This window comes from Tursiops truncatus, chromosome 2 (genome assembly GCF_011762595.2).
Source record: "Tursiops truncatus isolate mTurTru1 chromosome 2, mTurTru1.mat.Y, whole genome shotgun sequence".
NCBI classification, from domain to species: Eukaryota; Metazoa; Chordata; class Mammalia; order Artiodactyla; family Delphinidae; genus Tursiops; species Tursiops truncatus.
Window position 1 is genome coordinate 38,497,475 of NC_047035.1, and position 22,189 is coordinate 38,519,663.

The 22,189-nt window shown below is 35.4% G+C and overlaps 1 protein-coding gene across 1 annotated transcript in view; it reads left to right on the forward strand.

The window, feature by feature from the left end:
- The window catches only part of KCNH5 (potassium voltage-gated channel subfamily H member 5), a 320,302-nt gene that overhangs the window by 27,117 nt on the left and 270,996 nt on the right, over window positions 1-22,189 (forward strand). The window contains exons 2-4 of the mRNA XM_019924286.3: window positions 919-1,042; window positions 12,026-12,132; window positions 16,606-16,734. Of these exons, the coding sequence (XP_019779845.1) occupies window positions 919-1,042; window positions 12,026-12,132; window positions 16,606-16,734 (360 nt within the window). The remainder of the gene's footprint in view (window positions 1-918; window positions 1,043-12,025; window positions 12,133-16,605; window positions 16,735-22,189) is intronic.

The window sequence follows — 22,189 nt, forward strand, 5'->3', positions numbered from 1 at the left end:
CACTCAATATGAGTTCAAAGAAGATTTTTTAGGTAGATATTTTGAAGTATAGTACTCCCTAAAAAATCTGCTTGTAAAATATTGATATTTATTTTAAAAATAATTTTATGTTTTATATTTTAATATTGTTTTAATTTTGATGTTAACATATTTATCATTTGACCTACAAAACTGCTAAAGTTACTGCTTAAAACTGTTGGATTTTCAATCAAGGTATATGCCAAAAGATATTATTTTTTGTATTAATTTTTATACCTAAAGCAAAACCACTTCTCCATGCAAAACAGACCAGAGATGTTTCTTTTATTTAGAATAATGGTAGTTTCCAAATTCTGTGTAGCATGTGGTTGAAAATAATGTCTTTGAATAATTTTATTTTAAAAAGGGACTTTATTTAAAAATTTGATTTTAAATTAGACTTCTCTAGATCAAACTGATGGACAATGAATTTGTCCCATCATGTCAAAATTACATTAATACAGTTTTTGGAGGAGTCATCCAAACTTGTCTCTGTTATTAAGTTTAATATTCTCAGTTTGTAGAGAAGTGACTGTAGCCCTTAGTCTTAATAAATTAAACTGTTTTTAGCTGTGATTATTATAGTCATTAACATTTATTTAATATTAACCATGCTTTGTTTTCATAGTGTACTGTTTACTTGAATGCAAAGAGTATTGTAAACTGGCTTCTTTTCAGTGGAGGTTTTAGTTTATATGCAAATCTTGTACTCATTGCAGATCTCAGTTGCTGATCATGCTAAAGTAATAATGCCAGTTTCAAGGATACGTTTTATTATTTGTACCATAACAAACCATAGTTATATTTGTTTATTTTTATGAATATGTCTTTTTAATTACTTGAAAGAAGTACATTGTTAAATGAAGCTAAAAAACTTCCCTTTTCTTCTTTCTCCTTTAGAATCGAGTTTCTTACTGGGAAATGCCCAGATTGTGGATTGGCCTGTAGTTTATAGTAATGACGGTTTTTGCAAACTCTCTGGGTATCATCGAGCTGACGTCATGCAGAAAAGTAGCACTTGCAGGTAGGTTAAGAGAACAGCTCAGGAATGTTTTCTGAAGTTTAACTAAATGTTGAATGTGGTTAAAAGGCTTAAACTTACTTAGATTCACTGTGATTTGGTCTTGCACCCAGTTCTTGGTACAGAGCTCCCAAAACTCTTGGAATTTCTTGTTATATGTTAATGAGGTGACTTTTGGAAAGCCCATAGATAACCTAAAGATGGGGTTGGCTGCCAGAGGAACCAACCATGTAATTAGTACCATGCCCTCTCCCCAGTCTCCTGGAGAGGGGCTGGAGGTTGAATCAATACCACTGGCAATGATTTAATCAATTATGACTGTGTAATGAAGCCTCCATAAAAACTCAGAGGACAGGTTCTGAGGCCTTCCAGTTTGGGCAACATGTGGAAGTGCCGAGAGTGGCATGTCTGGTGAGGGCATGGAAGCCCCATACCTTGTCCTGTGCATCTCTTCCATCTGCCTGTTTCTGAGTTATATCCTTTTATGATAAACCAGTAATCTGGTAAGCAAAATGTTTCTCTGAGCTCTGTGAGTCTCTCTAGCAAATTATTCAAACCAAAGGAAGAGGTCATGGGAACCTCTCATATATAGCTGTTTGTCAAAAGTACACATAACAACCTCTGCTTGTAACTGGTGCTGAAGTTTAAGGAGGGTGTCATGGGAACCTCCAATCTGTATTAGGTGGGTCAGAAACACAGGCAACGACCTAGGCTTGTGACTGATTCCTGAAGTCTGGTGGAGGGTAGGTAGTCTTGTAGGACTGAACCCTCAATGTTTAACCTGTGGAATCTGATACTATCTGCAGGTAGGTAGTGTCAGAATTGAGTTGAATCATAGGACACCCAGCTGGTGTCCCTAGAATTGCTTGTTGTTGGTATAGGGAAACTCTCCACCACCACCCCCACACCCAGATTGGAATTGGTACCAGAACCTATTGATTCACATGAAAACTATAGGGTAAAAATTATATTAGAATGTTAAGGAGACTAAACTGTCAATAGAAATACATAGTTTAAGAGCCACTGGTGAGAACTTTTGCAAAGAGAAATATTTTTGCATAGCTGTGAATTTATTAATTCATTCAATAAATATTTTTTGATCACCCTCTATGGGCCACAAACTATTCTAGGTGCCAAGTGATCAAAGGAACATCCTATATCAGAGGACCATTGATGTCATCAGCACTTCTTGAGTTGCTAAAACTGTATTGAACAAAGTAGAGGCAACAACCCCCAACCAAGTAGGACATGGTTTTTGAACATTAAAAAAAAAATCAAAATGAAGTTTTTTCATACTGTGTAAATCACACGTACTTTGTTATGTTGGTACATTGTACCACTGCTATTTTGTTTGACTTATGTAAAACAGAATCTGGCATTTATATTATTTATAACAATTCTTTTAAAATATTCCATATCTGTGAGCTTAAAGAGAGTATTACCAAAAAAGATCATAAAAGAGAAAAGGAAACTCTATATAAGGAACCAATTTAGAACCGAAAACTTTTCACAATATTTCGGTAATGCCAGATGGGATGTTTTTTCCTTGAGTTAATTTTTCTTTAAAGCTCACACTTAACTAAGTACCAAAATCATGTTATTTTAGAACTGCAAGGGGTCAATTATTTTCTACTCCATATTCGTTATTTTTCAGAGGAAAAACTGAGTTAGAGTTAGGTTAAGGGATTTGCCCAGGGAAACAGTGATTTATTTATCTTTTTTTCTACCCCTTTATGCTGCGAAACATTATATGCATATACAAATATGTATATTCTACATCTTCATGGAGGGTAGGGATTTCATATGGAGTCTAAACCTGACTGTACATGGGAATCACTTAGAGAGGTTTTGCAAAACACAGATTCTCAGACCTCATCTTAAACCTATTGAATCAGAATCACCTCAGGTGGGTAGGTGGGGGCAGGAATCAGTACTTTTAACCAGCAGCTCTGATGATCCTGATGCTTAGCCAGCACTGAGAAATTATCTGTTCAAACATCCTCTTTCTTCGCTTATCCTCTCCCAGCAGTCCTCATTTTCTCTCTACTAAAGTCATTCTCGTATTCAACCTTCACTTCCAGGCCTGAAATTGGTAGGTAGGAATGATGAAAAACTGTGGCCCCTCGTTGAGAAACTCTCTTTGGTAGCACGGATGTCTCTTGTGCCTTTTTACCTGCTGGGTGGATATTAGCTCTTGGCCTAGCACTGTCACTGAGGTGTGTGTTCTAAATTCTGGGAGGCCAAGGTTTGTATTGAGCATTTCTGCTCCCTTGTGTCTCGGCAGGGTTTAGGTTAGGAAAAGGTTAGTTTTATGGTAGACCTAACCTGTGGAACAGGTTCTATAGAGAATTCCAGGAAATGTAGATGCTCCCATACCTATTTCCTGACCTCCCACCATCATCATGCCGGGCTTGTTTCAAGTTGCCATCTTCTACCTGAAGGTGCTCATAACTTTTCCTCCTTTGACTCCCTATAGTTCATCATTTGGCACCGTCATATGGCCTTAAACTAATTTTTCTTATCCCTGGGGTTTTCATCGCTATTGCTTTTGTTGTCATTTTTGAGATGTATTGCTCTTCATATCCGGATATATTGTAAAGTCATGCTCACATCTCTTCTTGCTTCCCATGTATCTGCCCCTATACCCCAGCCTGTTTTCTTTGGCACATGCAATTTTTCCTATAAAAAGTTCATTAAAAAATGCTGGCATGTTGTAACACAGAGAATGTATATTCTCTCCCCTTAAAGCATTGCTTTCCCTCCTACCACCAGTGCCAGATTATACATGCCTTGAAGGTAAGGATTCCATCTTGTTCACTCTTGTATGCACTACAGGACACAGCTCAGTGTTCTGTGTCAGTATTGTTGAATTGGTTGGCTTGTTTTGCAATAAACCCTAACCTAGGTCTCACAGACTTCTGTATAACATGCTTTTATTTATTGTATTTTATCCCAAGTGTTATGGTATTTGAGGTGAGTAAGAAAGCAGAGAGCTTTGGATTATGTTACACTTTTTCACCGTGGGAAGAAGTAAGCAAATCTCCCCCCAATTCTTCTTCACTTTTGTTAGAGATAGTATTTTCAAAATACCAGTATTCTTTTATTTTTTTTAACATCTTTAGTGGAGTATAATTGCTTTACAATGTTGTGTTAGTTTCTGCTTTATAACAAAATGAATCAGCTATATGTATACATATATCCCCATATCCCCTTCCTCTTGAGTCTCCCTCCCACCCTCCCTATCCCACCCCTCTAGATGGTCACAAAGCACAGAGCTGATCTTGCTGTGCTATGCGGCTGCTTCCCACTAGCTACCTATTTTACATTTGGTAGTGTATATATGTCAATGCTACTCTCTCACTTCCTCGCAGCTTACCCTTCCCCCTCCCCATGTCAAGTCCATTCTCTACGAATACCAATATTCTTTAAAAATTTTTTTATTAAGGCATAGTTAATTTATATTAATTTCAGGTGTATAACAGTGATTCAAAATTTTTATAAATTATACTCCATTTAAAGTTATTGTAAAATATTGGCTATATTTCTTGTGCTGTACAGTATATCCTTGTAGCTTATTTATAACTCGTAGTTTGTACCTCTTAATCCCCTACCCTTTTCTTACCCCTCCCCTCTTCCCTCTCCCCACTGGTAATCACTAGTTAAACATAACAGTATTCTTAACACAAACAATTATTACTTGATTGCACAAAATGCCCACTGTGTTCTGCTAATCTAAAACTTGCAAGCAATTGAATGCTCTCGCAGAGCAATGAAGACTAGCATCTGATATATGAGCAAGTGTTTGAATCTTATCAGGTTTTCTTAAGGCATAGTTTATTTTAATGCACGCCCCTTTCAAACTTCTACATTCTGTTTAAAAATTAAACTACACCCATTTTACTTTCATTGAAGCACTTTTTAGAAGAATGAAGACCTGGAAATAATAAAAATGTCTGGTAGTATATTTATTAAAAAATGTTAAGGCAAAGCCCTAACTTCTTACATCATATGTTGGAAGAATAATGACACTGAAAGAAGCTAACAACGTATTACTAAGTAAAAAAATCAACCAACCAGCCAAATGAACAAAAAAGATTTCAAAACAATATCTGCATCATGATTCCAATTTTGTTTACATATAGTTGTTTTCCATTTCCTGTATAAATCTATAAAAGCCTTTGAATATGATACACAAGGAAACAGAGGGAGGAAAGAAACTTTTTTACACATTTAGAAATACAGTGTTAAAGCTAATGTTATACAGTTTTGGAATCACTGAATTCTAGTTGAATATGGACATAAATAATTTGATACTGAGGGTAGCCTTATAACAAATCAAAGAATTTTACTGATTTTAATAATGACAAGTTTTAGACAAACATAACAGAATAAGAAGCTACAAATCAGTGAGTATCACTTTGTGAGGAAAAAATATGAATACTTTATGTGCTGAAAAAGAGTCATCTTTGTATACAACTTGCACTAGATGGATTAAAATTGATAGGATTAAAGTGGTAACTGCATAAAGATTACATGTCCTATTTTTAAAATATTCAAATGTGAGTTGTTTTATGGAAAATGACAAATATTAATTTGTAATTTTACAATATCAAGAGGCTAAGATTATTTATACATTATATATTATTATACATTATTTATACATTTGTATATTTATTCTGTTTTCTTATCTTTTTCCTTCTTTGTCTTTCCCAGTCCTTCTCCCATTAGACCAGGTGCATAGAATCAAATTAAACATACTCCTCAGTTTGTCCCAATATTATCATTTGGATCTCTCTAGGCACAGTCTATTTATTTTACTTTAATTTCATTTTATTTGTTTTATTTTGTTTCAACTTCTTTTCTTTTATTTCTTTTCCCCTTCCATTCCCCTTCATCTTCCATAGCTATTCATTTTAGTGTGTTCATTGTATGTCTTTCTAATCCATCTTCCATGTGTTTAATAAATACGTGTATTCTTGAAATGATGTTGCTTTGTGTGTGTTTTTTTTTTTTTTTTTTTTTTTTTTTTTGCGGTAAACGGGCCTCCCACTGCTGTGGCCTCTCCCGTTGCGGAGCACAGGCTCTGGACGCGCAGGCTCAGCGGTGATGGCTCACGGGCGCAGCCGCTCTGCGGCATGTGGGATCTTCCCGGACCGGGGCAAGAACCCGTGTCCCCTGCATCGGCAGGCGGACTCTCAACCACTGCGCCACCAGAGAAGCCCTTGTGTGTGTTTTTAAGGCCTACATAATTCATACTGTGCAGTAAGATATACAGTTTCTTACTCTTTTCACTCACCATCATGTTTTTGATATTTTTTAATGTTGCTATATCATAATCTATTTCATCATGTCTGACTGTTTTGTAGTGTTCCAGTGTCCTCACAACCTTCATTTTCTTTATCCACTTTACTAGTCTTGAACTCCAACTTCTGACACTTTGCTACTCCAACAAGTTGGAGGTAAACATCCTCATACACATCTTCTTGTGTTCCCATGGGAGAAGTTGTCTGTCTCTATGCCCAGAAATAGAATTGCTGGATAGTAGAATATATGCAGAAATTGTAAATTAACTGCTGTCAGATTGCTGTCCAGAATGGCCCCCTGTTTCTAATCTCAGCAGCCATGATGGAGGGTTTTCCTATATCCTTGAACTTTATAATAGTAGCTAAATTTCTATTAAAATAAAAATCTGATGTGTGCCATGTACTGTCTCATTTTAGCTAAAATTTCAAAAAATATTTTAATGAAATTTCTAGATTCCTAGGAAGTTCAAATGTTCATTTTATTGTCCAATAATTTCATTTCCAAGCTTTTGGACTGTTGCTGTTTACTGAAGGACACAAAATGTATTGCGTGTTTGAAGGAAATTGTATGTAGGTTTTGGGGGGATGGCATTTAAAAACATCTGATCTTATCTCAGGACCCTTAGAAAGCCCTGACATTCGAGACATACCGTCATAGGTCAGGTAGAAACCACTTTAGCATTTTACCCTTGATTAGCCTGAACCTTTTAAAAACCTGTTCTACTTCTTTTAAAATTTACTTTTCATTTATTTATTTTTGTTTTTTAAGATAAAGGGGTGAGAAGAGGAATCAGATAGGTAGGGAAGATTGGAGTAGATAGATGCTTTCAAATACATTTTTTTTTTTGGAAGACCCATTAATAATTCTTAACCAAACTATCAAATTAGACAATGAGGCAGAGATATTAAGAGCCACTTTATTGGATGTATTTTCACAGGTAGTTTTATTAACGCAGGGTTACCTCAGTCAACAAGAGAACATTACACATGATGGATGTCCGTCAGTCTGGTTCCATTTGGCCGAGAGCTCTGCTTCACAATGAGCGAAAGTGTTGAAACATTCAGTGTTGACTGAATGTTTGTGTGCTTATTAGTCCAGGAACATTGTTGACCATTAGCAGATAAAGATTGGCAGCACTCATGATTAGATTATATATTTTTTCAGTTTGTAAGATTCCTTTCTCCTTTGGAAGTCTGTCAAATTATAGCCATACTTACTGTCAGGTGTTATAATGAGGCTGGTTTGTGAGATTTTGATGGCAAAACAAGGGATCCAAAAATAAGTAAATCTTGCTATAAACCAAACCACTTAGTCCTAGAAATTTCCTAGGGTAAGATATACAGGAAAGATATACTGCCAAATGCTCAGGCAAGCTGGATATAGCCCAAGCCAGGCCTCAGGAAATCTCCCTTACTCCCAAAATCAAGTCTTCCCACAAGTTAGTTGTGTGGCAAGGTAAGTGGCCAGATTATCCAGCAGCAGGCCCTGGGTGAATTTATGCCTCAATGTCATGGGTTCACAAAGAAAGAAGACACACAAAATGATGTGTGTATCCCTTTAAGACACAGGGACCCTGCCCATTAGCAGGCATGGCCCAACCCTTGCCCTAGAATTGTAGAGGAGCAAAGGAGTAGGGTTGGGCTGGAGGGGCTTCTAACCCCACCCATAAGAAGCATTCCAGTAATAAGTCATTGTACAGCACATTATAATTTGCAACTTCATGTGCATTATCCTTTTAATCCCCACCCTCTGAGTTATATTAACATTACCATCATTTTACTGATGAGGGAACTAAGAGTCAGAGAAGTTATACGACTTGGCCATGAGCCTTACAGATTGTAAGTGGTCCTCTAAGTGCAGTGGTCCTCTGTTATATTGTGGCTGCTCCATATTATAGCAGGGATAGATTGCTTCTGTGCATCTAATTTTATTTTCCTTCCAATAAGATAACAGTGAAGTTGTAGAAGTCATTTATTATTACTGAAGGGGAGCTTGGCTATCTAAGAGAGTAATTTGAAGCTCTGTAATTTTTTAGTATTCCCATTATATATTCCTGGAGGATATTCAATAAGAGACATAAAAAGTATTTAAGATTATTATATAGATATATAGTTTCTAAAGTCTGATGATTATCATTTCTAAATCTTGGTTTCCTTCAAATTCCATTAACCATTCAAAGACTGCATTGAGCTTCAGCCATCTGCAATCAGGCTGCAGGAAACCTCGGTAAAGAAATTCAACATTTACACATAAAAAGTGCCCAGCAAGTAAGCAAATGTGCCATACACGTAAAATATGCAGAAGCATTGATTTAGTCATTTTGGTTTGGACAACTTCGGGTGGAAACACTTTCAAAGTTTGAATTAATCTCCAGAACACTTGCTTTGGAAGATTGGATAATACATTTCAGACATCCTTTCAGGTCATTTTGAAATATCTTTTGTTATGTAACTGCTGCATTTTACCACTTCAAATATGTGTTCTGTCTCTGGAAATACGTAGTTTTAAAACTTAAAATAAAAATATGAGTGAAACTGCGTAAGAAATAAAACCTATTTTTGAAAAATTATTCAGAGTATAATAAGCTGGGATTTTTTTTCTTAAAATGATCCTATTTTCTTAGGACAGTCTATTTTAGCATTGGGAGGGCTAAAGAATGGGTTATAGAATTTTCAGAGTTTATTTGAGAAATTGGTTGTTTTCACCTTCTCTTCAGCATTTTAGCTGAATCAGACTTGTGTTGTATTTCTTCTTAAGTGGTATTATTACATCAATTTCTAAGACAGTTTCTTTTTTTTAAATTTGAGTTGTAACATTTTTAATCCTATTCGAGTTAATTTTTCACCATTTTTATCCTAGTTGCTTGTTATATTATAGATGATTTCTTTTTTATGTTTTTCTGTTGGCCAATTATGAATATTGTGTTTTGGTTTACTGAACTATTGACTCTGACATTTAGTAATAGGAGTAAATACTTTCTCTTTTTTTTAAGACCACAAACATTTATTTAGTTTAATTACCCTTATTATTATTATTTTTTGTATTTTTAATGTTTTCTCTTTATTAGTGTCTTTAGGTTAAAAATAACAGTCAATAAAAAAGTTTACTTGTCTGTAAAAAATATTAACAGTATTAAATAGTGTTTTATTTGTGGGGAGGAAAGGAGGGTGACTTTGTGCACTTTAACTGAGGAATTCTAATTTAATTATAATGCCCTCAGGAGATTTTCATAAAACTCGCATGAGCTGAAACTCAGGCTTTGACAGGAACAGTGGCTTTTCAATGCCCTCTGAAGCTTCATGTGTTAGTCTGGCTGTATAATTATGGAGTTAGAGTCTGTCATCCTATTCTGATATTCTCTTGCTTATTTTACTATTATAATGACAATTAAAAATTCCTTTTTTATAAAAGAGAAAAGTATTGTATTGAAAATGCAGGCCACAGATTGGACAGCCTTTGGTTGGCCTCATCTACTTTCTTAGTTTTCAGAATTCTAGTTGCTTAGGTTAGTGTTACCATAAGATGGGTCATTACTCTGTAATTTTTTTTTTTGGAATTTTGGAATTTTATTTTATTTATTTATTTATTTTTATTTTATTTATTTTTTAATACAGCAGGTTACTCTGTAATTTTTAGTTGTGATATGGTTTCATGGTTGAATCCTGCTAGTTTTGCTGGCTCTTGCTAACAAACTATGCTTTTCATGTTGTAAACTTTCTAGATTGAGACATTCAGGAACAGATTTCCCATGAGGATAAAGAATCTTAACCTTCAGGGGCCTTTACTTGAGTGCATGTCTTTCAAGCCTCTGTACCTAATTTTGTTTTATAATTTTGCATTCCTTTCCTTAAAGACGGCCCCTAAAATTGTATAAGCTTCAGGCCCCGCCGCACTTGGATTTACCTCTGGCTAATAAGCTAATTTATTGAAAACTCGAAGAAAAGCAATAACAAAGATATACTTGAGCCTTCAAAAACTTAGTCAAGTGCCACACATTTTTTCCTGGTGGAAGAAATGGTCTGGACAATTACAGCAAGTAGTAGAACTAGGTATCTGAAACCAGATGCACAACTGATGATTGGGAAAGCATCAGGAATAGGGTTTTGTAGGCTTGTAGTGCTTGACTGAGTTCTGTTTTGTAAATTCTCAGACTATTGGTGAGTTTCTTTTAGAAACAATAGATAATTTAAAATGTTAGGAAATGTTTGTGGTATGTGGAAATTCACTCTTTAATCTATGTTTTGTATGTTCTGTAGTAAATAGCATATGTCTCCTTCAATTTCTCTTCTTTATTTTCCCTCCATTGGCTCTACTTGTACATATTTCAGAAAAATCCTCATAAATAGTGAGAATACCAATGCAGTATATGTGTAATACAGAGTCTTCACATTTCATTGTAGTATGGGAGTGTAAAAAAGACCATGCAAGCTGAAACCATGTAATAGGATATTAATAATTGAAAAATTATGATTGTTCTGTGACCTTTAACAGTGTTTGTCAAAGCATTAAAAAATCTCTTACTGTTGGTTATAAGTGCAGGGAAATGAAAATAATAGTCAAACTAATATTTATTTTGTACATTATTTAGTGATCTATAACATTAGAAACATTGAGATGAAAGTGTTTCATTTCTTTGTAAAAAGCTATCACAAGTCATTTGAACAATTCTTACATTCTCGTAATGTATTTTATGATACGAGGAGAGCATTTTTTTTTTATCTCTTAGCAAACAGTCATACTCGTTTTAAATTTGAATCCACTTCTACTCTTTTATCCTTCCACTTTCAGTATCGTGAATTACCTCCTAGGGCTCCTTTAATGTGAAGATTTTTTTACTGGCATGACTTCCTCTGGGAAACCTTGGTCTTTCTTGTAACAGGTCCTTTCCTGATTTATGTTGATAAGTTTGTCCTCACTAGGTTCCTCTGCCTGCATATCTAGAGCCTCTCAAATGACAGCAGTGTCAACATTCCCACTATTCTTACAGAAGAAATAACTGCATTTATGTTTAATTTGAATTTCACTTCCAGCATTATCACTTTACATTTCTTTGGTAGACTTTAATCTTTGATGGCGAATTCCTGCTTTTGTTTATCCGTTTTTGTAAAATGTCATATTAGTTTACCACTGAGAGACAAGGAGACAACACAACTACACACTTTGCTTTCTGTGCGTGAACTGAGTAGTAGTAGATGCACAGTAATACTGACAGGCTTTAAAAGAAGTGGTGTGATTTGTCACTAATTGTAATGTGTACTTGTTTTTTACTAGTGACTTGTAGACTGATGAGCTAGCAACAAAGTTTATACTTTATGCTATCATTCACAGTTAATATACTATGAAAACCAAAATTTGAACTGTGTTGTTGGGAAACTGGTATTATTTAACTAAAGCATAGTAACTAAAATTGCTGCATATTGGACTTGTGTAAAGTGAAGACTGCTTCTCTCTCTCTTTCTCTCTCTCTGTATGTTCAAAATAACTTCTAAAGCTAGATTTTAGCAGGAAGTTTAGCAGTCATGGTTAAAACATGGTTTAAATATTTCACTTCATTTTGTGGGAGCAACATTATATTTTGTAACTAAATCCGAATACTTAATTTAAAAAAGACAAATATATGCTTTTATGTAGCATTTGAAAAGGAACACAAAACTGAAATGGATTATTTGGTGTTTTTTCCAGTTTTATGTATGGAGAATTGACTGACAAGAAAACCATTGAGAAAGTCAGGCAGACTTTTGACAACTACGAGTCAAACTGCTTTGAAGTTCTTTTGTACAAGAAAAACAGTAGGTATCTATATTACCAATAAGGTGTGTCAACTCTTTATTAACATTACGTCTTGGTAAGTGGTAGTTAAGCTATAGTGTAGAGAGAATAGAAAACTTTTATTGCTTCTCTTGGCAGGAGGTACTTGTAAAAATTAGATAGCAAAATTAATAAATAATACTTACGAAAAGCAACCTTTTGAGGACTGAAAGAAAAATATAATGCATTTTGAATGTGATTTGTTTTGTGTCAGGTGGCAAAATGTTCTGTGACTAATACTCATGGTAAAGATCCTATAGTTGTGACAGCAACTAAAAATGACAGATAAATTCATTCATTTCTTCTTACAGTCAAAGGGAAAGTTGATTGGTGTCAATGGGTATGTGTGATTACCTTTCTACACATATGTAGATGACGTGAGTATATGGTATCTACCTGAGGTGAATCTTTACCAGTATGGCTGTTTGCCAGACTCAGACTGTTTTTGTGCTAGACTTTTGAGTGGAAGTAATCATTACTTTCAGGATGGGCCATTCACACCTGGTAACTTTGTGTTGCTGTTGTTTGCTGTTCTCCATGATGGGATTTGTGGGTGGTCAATTGTCTGTTATATAATCACATAAGACCTCATGATATGGGTCTTAGGCAATTATGGGAGAGTCTGATGAGACTCTCCATTGGAGTTTGGAGGAAGAAAACAACCAAACAAAAAGCCAACTAGTACACTCATCAAACAAGTCTCCTTTCTGATTTGTTTTCTTTGAATAGTCACTTATTTTATTTCTTTTTTTGCTGCATTTCCAAACAGAGTTTTGGTTTTTTTTTTAAAAAGAACAGTCACTGCATAAGATGAGTCAACTTATTTAGTGTTAATGTTAAATGATACCAAAGCCACTTATTATCTTTAGTGGAAATTGATGGTTACTAAATTCTTCCCCAGTTCAGGAAGCATTCTAGCTTCAACAGGAAGCGCTTGTACTGTGTTTAGTGCTGGTTGGGTTTTGTGGAGCATAATTTATCCTCTCCATTGTACCTTAAACATTTGTTCTCTATGGAATATTTAGAATTTTATTTAGGTTTCTCTTTTTATTAATAGACCATCATAGAGATAACAACAACCGTAGACATTGCTTCACAGTAGTAGTGAAGTTCCATTACCAGTATCACCTGGTTATGGGAGCACTGGTCTTCAGTGGTTTTACTTAAGGAACATCTTATCATCTTATCTTTCATTTTAGAATCAAGGCTGAAAATGTATTTCTCTTTGACATCATAGCCAAATGTCCGCTGGCTTACCAACTAGAAAACAATCCATTCTGAATGATCAGCTCTGTCTTCTACAAGAGAAAAGCCAGTTTCTAGGTGCTTTCTGGTTTTTTTTCCACTAGGTCCAAATACATACTGATAAGCTGTAGTAGACCCATATGCCAAAACTCCCTTTCATTGTTTTTTTTGTTTTTTTTTTTTTGCTGTGCCACGAGTCTTCTGGGACCTTAGTTCCCCAACCAGGGATCAAACCTGTGCCCCCTGCCTTGGAAGTGCAGAGTCCTAACCACTGGACCAGCAGGGAATGCCCCCTGTCATTTTCATATAGGGTCGTTATCCCTCAAATGACTTCAATATGTACCTCGAGTTTAGCAAATAATTTAAGAATATTCCATATTACTAGGGTCATTTAACCCTGGGATTTAAACAGAATAAACGAATCTTTTTCAGATTTTAAAGCTTCAAAGCCAAGTCCATAGTTTCTGATTTTCTCAAAAATACCTTTGTGGAAATTTTGTTTTGTTTAGATCCTTTAAATCATGTTAACAATAGCTTTTTTTTTTAACGTCTTTATTGGAGTATAATTGCTTTACAATGGTGTGTTAGTTTCTGCTTTATAACAAAGTGAATCAGTTATACATATGTTCCCATATCTCTTCCCTCTTGCGTCTCCCTCCCTGGCTTTAATATTTCATTTCCAAAAGTTTCCTTCCAAGGTGGTTTGGATAGTTTGCTTTATTTTAATAGCTTGTAATAATTGTCTGACCTTTGTTCAGGCCTGCCTGGTTCTTTTCAGATCTATACAGTACCTATACACATGTAGCTGTCTGCTTAGAGCCAGTAGGAGTTATGGCCCATAGCACTATAGATTAAAACTCCTGTCTCTTCTGGAAAGTATCTGCATTGAGTTTTTTTTCTTTCATATGAAGAATAGATATTATCCATGCATTATAAGGCAGTTCTACTATACTTAAAAGCAGCTTTAAAAAATCTTGTAAATAGCTAAAGGCTTTTGAACAACAACTGAAAAAAGTGTGTTCTTTTGACGTTTTTTAATGTTAGAAAAAGTCACATGCCTGTAGAGAACTGTTTTGGGAATGCCTGAATGCCAAGTCCTCCCAATACTTCCATTAAATAATTAGCTAAACACCATTTGCAGACAGGGAGATTGAGGTATCTGATTTAATATGTGTCATGATTGACATTTCAGTTTGCAGCTTCTATTGTTTAGGTCCATTGCTCTGATTAACAGTGGGCTGCTTCTACTGTTGAGAAAGAAGCAGTGGCTCTGGGATGATGACTGAAAATGGATCTTTCTGTTTACACAAAGGCAGAACTGTGATAGCTAGGGCAACTCCAGATAATCAACGCCAGGGCACTGCCTCAAGTTTCCAGCAGCCACAGGCCTCTCTACCTAACCCTCCCAGACTTCCCGTCTCCTTGAACCCCAAATCCAGAATATAGATATTTCACCAACCACTCAGCAACAACCACTCAGCAACAACTGAGCCTACTTGGAGAAGTCTGAGCCTGTGACTAAGCCTGAAAATAGTATACCGTGATATCTGAAAACAATTTTAAAAACAGCTCTGACTCAATGCCAAAATTTGAAAAGTTGCTGTTTTCATAGGAAGGTATGAACTGTAACATCTCTTTCTGTTCAGATTTCTAGCAGACCTTGGAAAATGACTTATTTTTAATACCCCTTTCTCTCTGTTTATAACCTTGCTGCCTCAAGCTCACTGTGTTGGAACAGCCATAGGCCATGTATCTGCTAGCGTCTGGGCCTGGTGATTTGTCAAACTGTGTACATCACTCACAGTTCCTGGACACACTGTGTAAAATAAGAAGCAGAAAACAAAGAACAAGCCTTTCTGGGAGATAGTGTGATTGTTTTTGAGGTCCCTGTCTCATCCTGTAATCATTTTGGAAAAGGCCGTGTCCTTCTGTAGGCCCCCTGGGGTTGCAAAGGACCTGGTTGTCAGAACTGAATATTTATAGAAATCTCCTCTCTCGAATTCCTTGACTTCTAGCACCCAGTAGTTAAAGTCACCCGTTCTTGGGTAAATGGCAAATTCCCCTTTGTGGTGATATCGTTACCTGACAATTTTTGGCCACAGGTGTGGAGGTACTTCTTATTGGTTTTCATTGGAAGTCACTGACAGGCTATCAACTCTCACCTAGAGATTATTAACAGCTACACATTTCACTCCCCAAATCCCAAACTGACAAAAGACTTTATGTCTTTAAGAATGAATATTTGGAGAGGCTTTACTGCCTGTGGCTTGGAAAGACTATCATGGAAAATGTGTCTTTTTGATTCTGATGGAACATTCCCTCAGTGTTTTATCATTTAATGGGTAATTACTCCTTTGAAGGCATTTCTTGTGTCTTCAGATATTTATTATTTGACCCATTGCCAGTTTCTAATTTGTCCAAATCCTAAACCTTGAATGCTTTGAAACTCTGTGTCCTCTGGAGTCTGTAGGAGCCACTGTTTGAAGAACATGGTGACAGAGACCAGCCTCATGCTTTGAGTGAGGGAGGTTGGAAGCAGTGTCTCATGAAGATGCCTGAGACTTTCAAGGCCTGGGGACATTTTTTCTTTTCTTTAACACTGCCTTAAAGGCTTCAGGTATAGCTCTGTGTACATCAGGCTTCTTGTGTTGCTGACATTGTATCTCTCTGATGTGGGGATGTGGTCAGAGCCACAGAGTTACAAGTCTGTCTGACTGATGAGAGAATCTTGAGATAGAAGCAACATTTCAAAAGTTTCTCAAAGAGGAATACTTATCAGAGCATCAGGTATTGATGTTGAAGTCGACTGGAAACACTTCTCAAAGTGACAAGGAGGAATGCTCACACTTGGTGAGACTATGGAAAGGAGGTGGTGAGAGCAGCAGTGGTGTAGGGACCCAGATCTAAAGCTGATGCTGGCATTGCTTCAATAGCAAGACTGCCTTTATTCCACTGCATTGTGAAATGACACCCCATGCTTTACTTTCAGATTTTGATATTTTGGGTTGAAAAATATGTTCATTAATTTTTGAGCAACTGGTAGTTGATATAAAATGAAAGTTGTTTTGATTCTTTCCAGCAATTAAAATACTACTGTTTTGGTGCTAATTCTTGGCATAGCAGTTGGCAGCTGAAGGAGGAAGGAAAGCGGGAGACGAGATCATCGTGGTGGCTATGTCACGCTCTGTTGTCCTTTCTCTCTTTTACAGGAACCCCTGTTTGGTTTTATATGCAAATTGCACCAATAAGAAATGAACATGAAAAGGTGGTTTTGTTCCTATGCACTTTCAAGGACATTACGTTGTTCAAACAGCCAATAGAGGATGATTCAACAAAAGGTAATTTTCAAGGGAATTACCATACTTAAGGATTAGCCTGTCATTTAAATATATTATTATTATTTTAACAGCATCCATTGGTTGAACTTGAAAACAAAATTTTACTGTGTGGCCATTCTTTTGCTTTATTCATTCTAGTAATTGTCCAGAATCAGTTTTATTCAATCATATTGTTTGAATGGAAGTAGAACATTGAAATATTCATTGGTTAACTTAAATTATAAGTTAAATTATAAGAGGAATTGAGATGAGATAAGGAAGAGATTTAATTTAATAATAGAGCATTATTAATTTTGAATCAATATAATGGGAGTTTCAACACCTTCTATCTTACTGAGCTTTAGAAACAAAGCTTGTGGGATTGTTTGGGTGATGTCCTATTAGAACACAGTTGATTAGTTGATTGAATTTTGTTACACTGATTAGAGCTTGATTAGTTGACTTTTCCAGGTTACTTTTCTCCCTTTATTTATTTGGTTGTTGTAGATTCTCTTGGGTAGATGTTGTTTAATTACGTAAAGAACAATTTTGTCATCCAGAAAGCGGCTGGCAAAATGCAAACATTCTGATTGGAGTCTTATTGACTATAATATTCAAAGAGACTGCTATAGAAAACATTAGTCAGTGGCATGTGCTTTTACCCCCTTTTATATGTAATTTACTCTCATTTTGTTCTCTCCAATTATGTTTAAATTAGAAACTGGTGTCATATAAATGCAGAATTTCAAATACCCTCAGAAGATTTTATGAAACATTATTTTTAATAATATCTTAGGAGACTAAAAATGGAATGTTTTCTTTACATTTAACAAACATTGCCTTTTCTTACCTCTTTAAAAAAACTGGCACAGAAGTTTTAATCATTTCAACTGTAATCATAATCATAGAAAAATTGCATTAGGTTTATTCCCTGCATATGAATTCATATGTATATTATATAAGCGTGTGTGTGTGTATATACATATGCTTAGTTTCTGGTTAGCAACAAATTGCAAGAGGAAAATTTTATGACATGCAGAGCATTTAAAGTATGAGAGAAATTCATTTGTGACTATTTCTGAAAATGTGTGTGTTAAATCATCTCCTGGAAGATTGAATATTCACTTTTTGACATGTACTACCTGTTTCTCTGCCTTTACTCATAGAGCCAGTGTCTAGGAAGTTTAGGATAAATTTCAATATTATTTTTAAATAGAATATCTTTTAATAGTGTTTAGGTTTAATGCTCCTTCGTTTTAAAATTCAAGGTGCTCCATCCAATAGCAGTAGAATACATATTCTTCTCAAACTTACATGGAACATTCACTAGATAGATCATATTCTGGCCATAAAACATACTTTGACAAATTTAAAAGGATAGAAATCTTGCAAGATATGTTCTTAGATCACAGTGGAGTTAAACTAGAAATCAATGAGAGAAAGACAACTAGAAAACCCCCAAATATTTGGAAATTAACACATTTCTAAATAGCCCATGGGTTAAAGAAGAAGCCTTAAGATAAATTAGAAAAATATTTTGAACTAAATGAAAATTAAAATACAACATATCAAATTTCTGAGATGCAGCAAAAGCAGTGCTTAGAGGAAAATGTATGTCATTAAATGCATATATTTGAATGAAGAAAGTTACAAAATTAATAACCTAAGCTTCCACCTTAGAAAACTAGACGAAGAAGAGCAATTTAAGCCAAAGCAAGCTGAAGACAAGAAGTAATAAACTTGAGAGTAGAAATCAATGAAATAGAAAACAGAAAAAACGTTCAAGAGAATCACTGTAACTCAAAGCTGACTCTTAGAAAAGAATATTAAAGTTAACAAACCTCTAGCCAGGCTAACCAAGAAAAATGGAGAACACAAATTACCAATACAAAGACTTAAAGAAGGGCCATTACAACATATTTCATGGGCATAAAAGCATGTAAAGAAATGCTTTGAACTACTTGATAGCCACTGAAGTGATAACTTAGTTAAAGTGGGCCAATTCCTTGAAAGACACAAACTACCAGAACACACACTAGGAGAAATAGATAACCTGAATTGTCCTATATCTATTAAATAAGTTAATAATTAATACACTTCCCAAATAAGAAGTGCAGATGGTTTCATTGGTGAATTCACAGTCTCTTCCAGAAAATAGTAGTACAGAGAACTCTCCTAACTCATTTTATGAGGCCAGCTGTACCATCATACCAAAACCAGAAGACATTACAAACCAACATTTCTCATGAACGTAGATGTAAAAATCCTCAACAAAAGTAGATTGCAATGACATATTAAAAGAATTACACATAATGACCAACTGGGATTTCTTCCACATATGCAAAGCTGGTTCAAAATTCAAAAAACAATCACTGTAATTCATTGTACCAACAGCAGGGTAAAGAATAAAGTTCATTTGATCATATCAGTTGGCATAGAAAAAGCATTTCACAATACCCAACACCTGTTCACGATAAAACTCTCAGCAAAGTAGGAATAGAGGGGAACTTCCTCAACTTGATGAGAAACATCTATGGAAAACCTGCAGCTAGTAGCTGACTGTATCTTAAAGTGCTATATATATTTTAAAAAAAAATTATTTTATATTGGAGTAGAGTTGACTAACAATGTTGTGTTAGTTTCAGGTGTACAGTGAAGTGACTCAGTTATACACATATACATGTATCTATTCTTTTTAAAATTATTTTCCTATTTAGGTTATTACAGAGTATTGAGCAGAGTTTCCTGTGCTATACAGTAGGTCCTTGCTGGTTATCTATTTCAAATATAGCAGTGTGTACATGTCAATCCCAAATTCCCAATCTGTCCCTCCTCCCCACCCTTCCCCTTTGGTAACCATAAGTTCGTTCTCTAAGTCTGTGAGTCTGTTTCTGTTTTGTAAATAAGTTCGTTTGTATCTTTTTTTTTTAGATTTTGCGTATAGCAATATCATATAATATTTGTTTTTCTCTGTCTGACTTACTTCACTTAGTATGGTAATCTCCAGGTCCATCCATGTTGCTGCAGATGGCATTATTTCATTCTTTTTAATGGCTGAGTAATATTCCATTGTATGTATGTATCACATCTTCTATATCCATTCACCTGTTGATGGACATTTAGGTTGCTTCCATGTCTTGGCTATTGTAAACAGTACTGCAATGAACACTGAGGTGCATGTAACCTTTCAAATCACGTTTTTCTCTGGATATATGCCCAGGAGTGGGATTGCTCTCCAGCATTTATTATTTGTAGTTTATATATATGTCAATCCCAATCTCCCAGTTCATCCCACCCCTCTTCCCCCCTTGGTAACCATAAGTTTGTTCTTTACATCTGTGACTGTATTTCTGCTTTGCCGATAAGTTCATCTGTACCATTTTTCTAGAATCCACATATAAGTGATATTATTTGATATTTGTTTTTCTTTCTGACTTACTTCACTCTGTATGACAATCTCTAGGTCCATCCACGTCTCTGCAAATGGCACTATTTCATTCTTTTTTATGGCTGAGTAATATTCTATTGTATATATGTACCAGATCTTCTTTATCCATTCCTCTGTCTATGGACATTTACGTTGTTTCCATGTCCTGGCTATTGTAAACAGTGCTGTAATGAACATCAGGGTGCATGCAACTTTTTGAATTATGGTTTTCTCTGGATATATGCCTAGGAGTGGGATTGCTGGGTCATAGGGTAGCTCTATTTTTAGTTTTTAAGGAACCTCCGTACTGTTCTCCACAGTGGCTGTACCAATTTACATTCCCACCAACAGTGTAGGAGGGTTCCCTTGTAGACATTTTGATGATGACCATTCTGACTGGTGTGAGGTGATATCTCATTGTAGTTTTGATTTGCATTTCTTTAATAATTAACGATGTTGAGCATCTTTCCATGTGCCTCTTGGCCATCTGTATGTCTTTGGAGAAATGTTTATTTAGGTCTTCTGCATATTTTTTGATCGAGTTGTTTGGTTTTTTGATATTGAGCTACATGGGTTGTTTGTAAATTTTGCTAAAGAGCTATATTTTAAGATAAAATATAAATGATTGGCATATGACTTGTGACCTAACATATTCTTCAAATGAATTTCTCCTGCCATCACACATGAATGATCGTCAGACTGAGTAAAAAGCTTTTATGTCATAGACTTTTCCCTCAAAAATATTTACACTTTTATTTACATTTATATTTGATGATTATTGTTTTTTCTCATTTACTTTAAGTGATTTCATGGCACAGCTAAAGTTGGCCAAGAAAAGTATAGTACTTTCTCACAGTTCTGACCTGCTGAACGTTAATGATGGTGTCTATTTATGGAAACTGAAAGTTGGCAGCATTTTACAATGAGACTGGGGAAAGGGTGCTAATACTGAAGGGTTGACCTTTATTTCTCAAGTTAGTACCACTCCATTTATCTGCCTCTACCTCCATCTCTCTGCCTTCTCACATCCACTCATTGAGCTTTTCTTTTAAATGCATAATTTTATTCTTACAAAAATGAACTCCATTCAAACAAACTCCAGACAACTCAGACCACTTGATTTTTGAGCTATGTGTTCAACAGAGATGTAAATTAGAATTTATAGGGAAAATCAAACCCCATTGTGAAAAAGATTAGAGTAAAATATCTCTTTCCAGTGCCAGAATTTGTAGTGGAAGAACTTATTTTAAATAGACTTTTATTTTGAGACTCCTCCACACCTTTCAAATACATAACAGATTTCTGAAAAAGTATTGCACCATGTAACTATGAATGGTGTATATGAGCTACTTTCTATTATTCATGCGAGTTGTAAATATATGAAAAATTCAAGAGAAATAAAATATTTATGACCTTAAGCAATCGTCCTATCCCTGTGAAGCTAGCAGTATCAGAAAGTATGTTTTGAAAACTTGGCACAAAAATGTATCTTTCAACTTTTTAAATTGAGCCAAGGGGACCATGGAACTTTTGGGAAAGAGCAGATGAGATTTCATGATAATACCATAATATCAAAATGATTTGAGTCTAGAGCATTGAACTTGGACACAGTTATCTTACTTTTGATTCAGCCTTGGGCAACAGAGTTACTTAACATGAGCCTTCTTATGACTCTTCTAGGAGTATTTGTTCTTTTTGTTTATTTTATCTATTTTTTTTTTTCCCAACCAAAAATGCTGATTGAGCAAACATTATGGTGCAGAGACTGTTCTAGGTCCTGGAGATACAAAGTTCCTTCTGTCGCATACTAATGGGGGAGGGGGAGGCACGACAAACAAGTAAATATATAGTGGAAGCTTTGTTCTGATTGCTCTTATTTTCTCAGTAAAAGAGGAAACACAGTTATCAACTGAGAGTAAGGCTGGTGAGGAGATGAGGGGGAGGCATGAAACGGTTGTGTAGAGAGTAGAGCAGTGAGTGGCCAAGGTTAAATTCAGCAGGTTTGCTGTGAAGCACTGAGGTCCATGTGAGGCTAGTGGTCATACATTT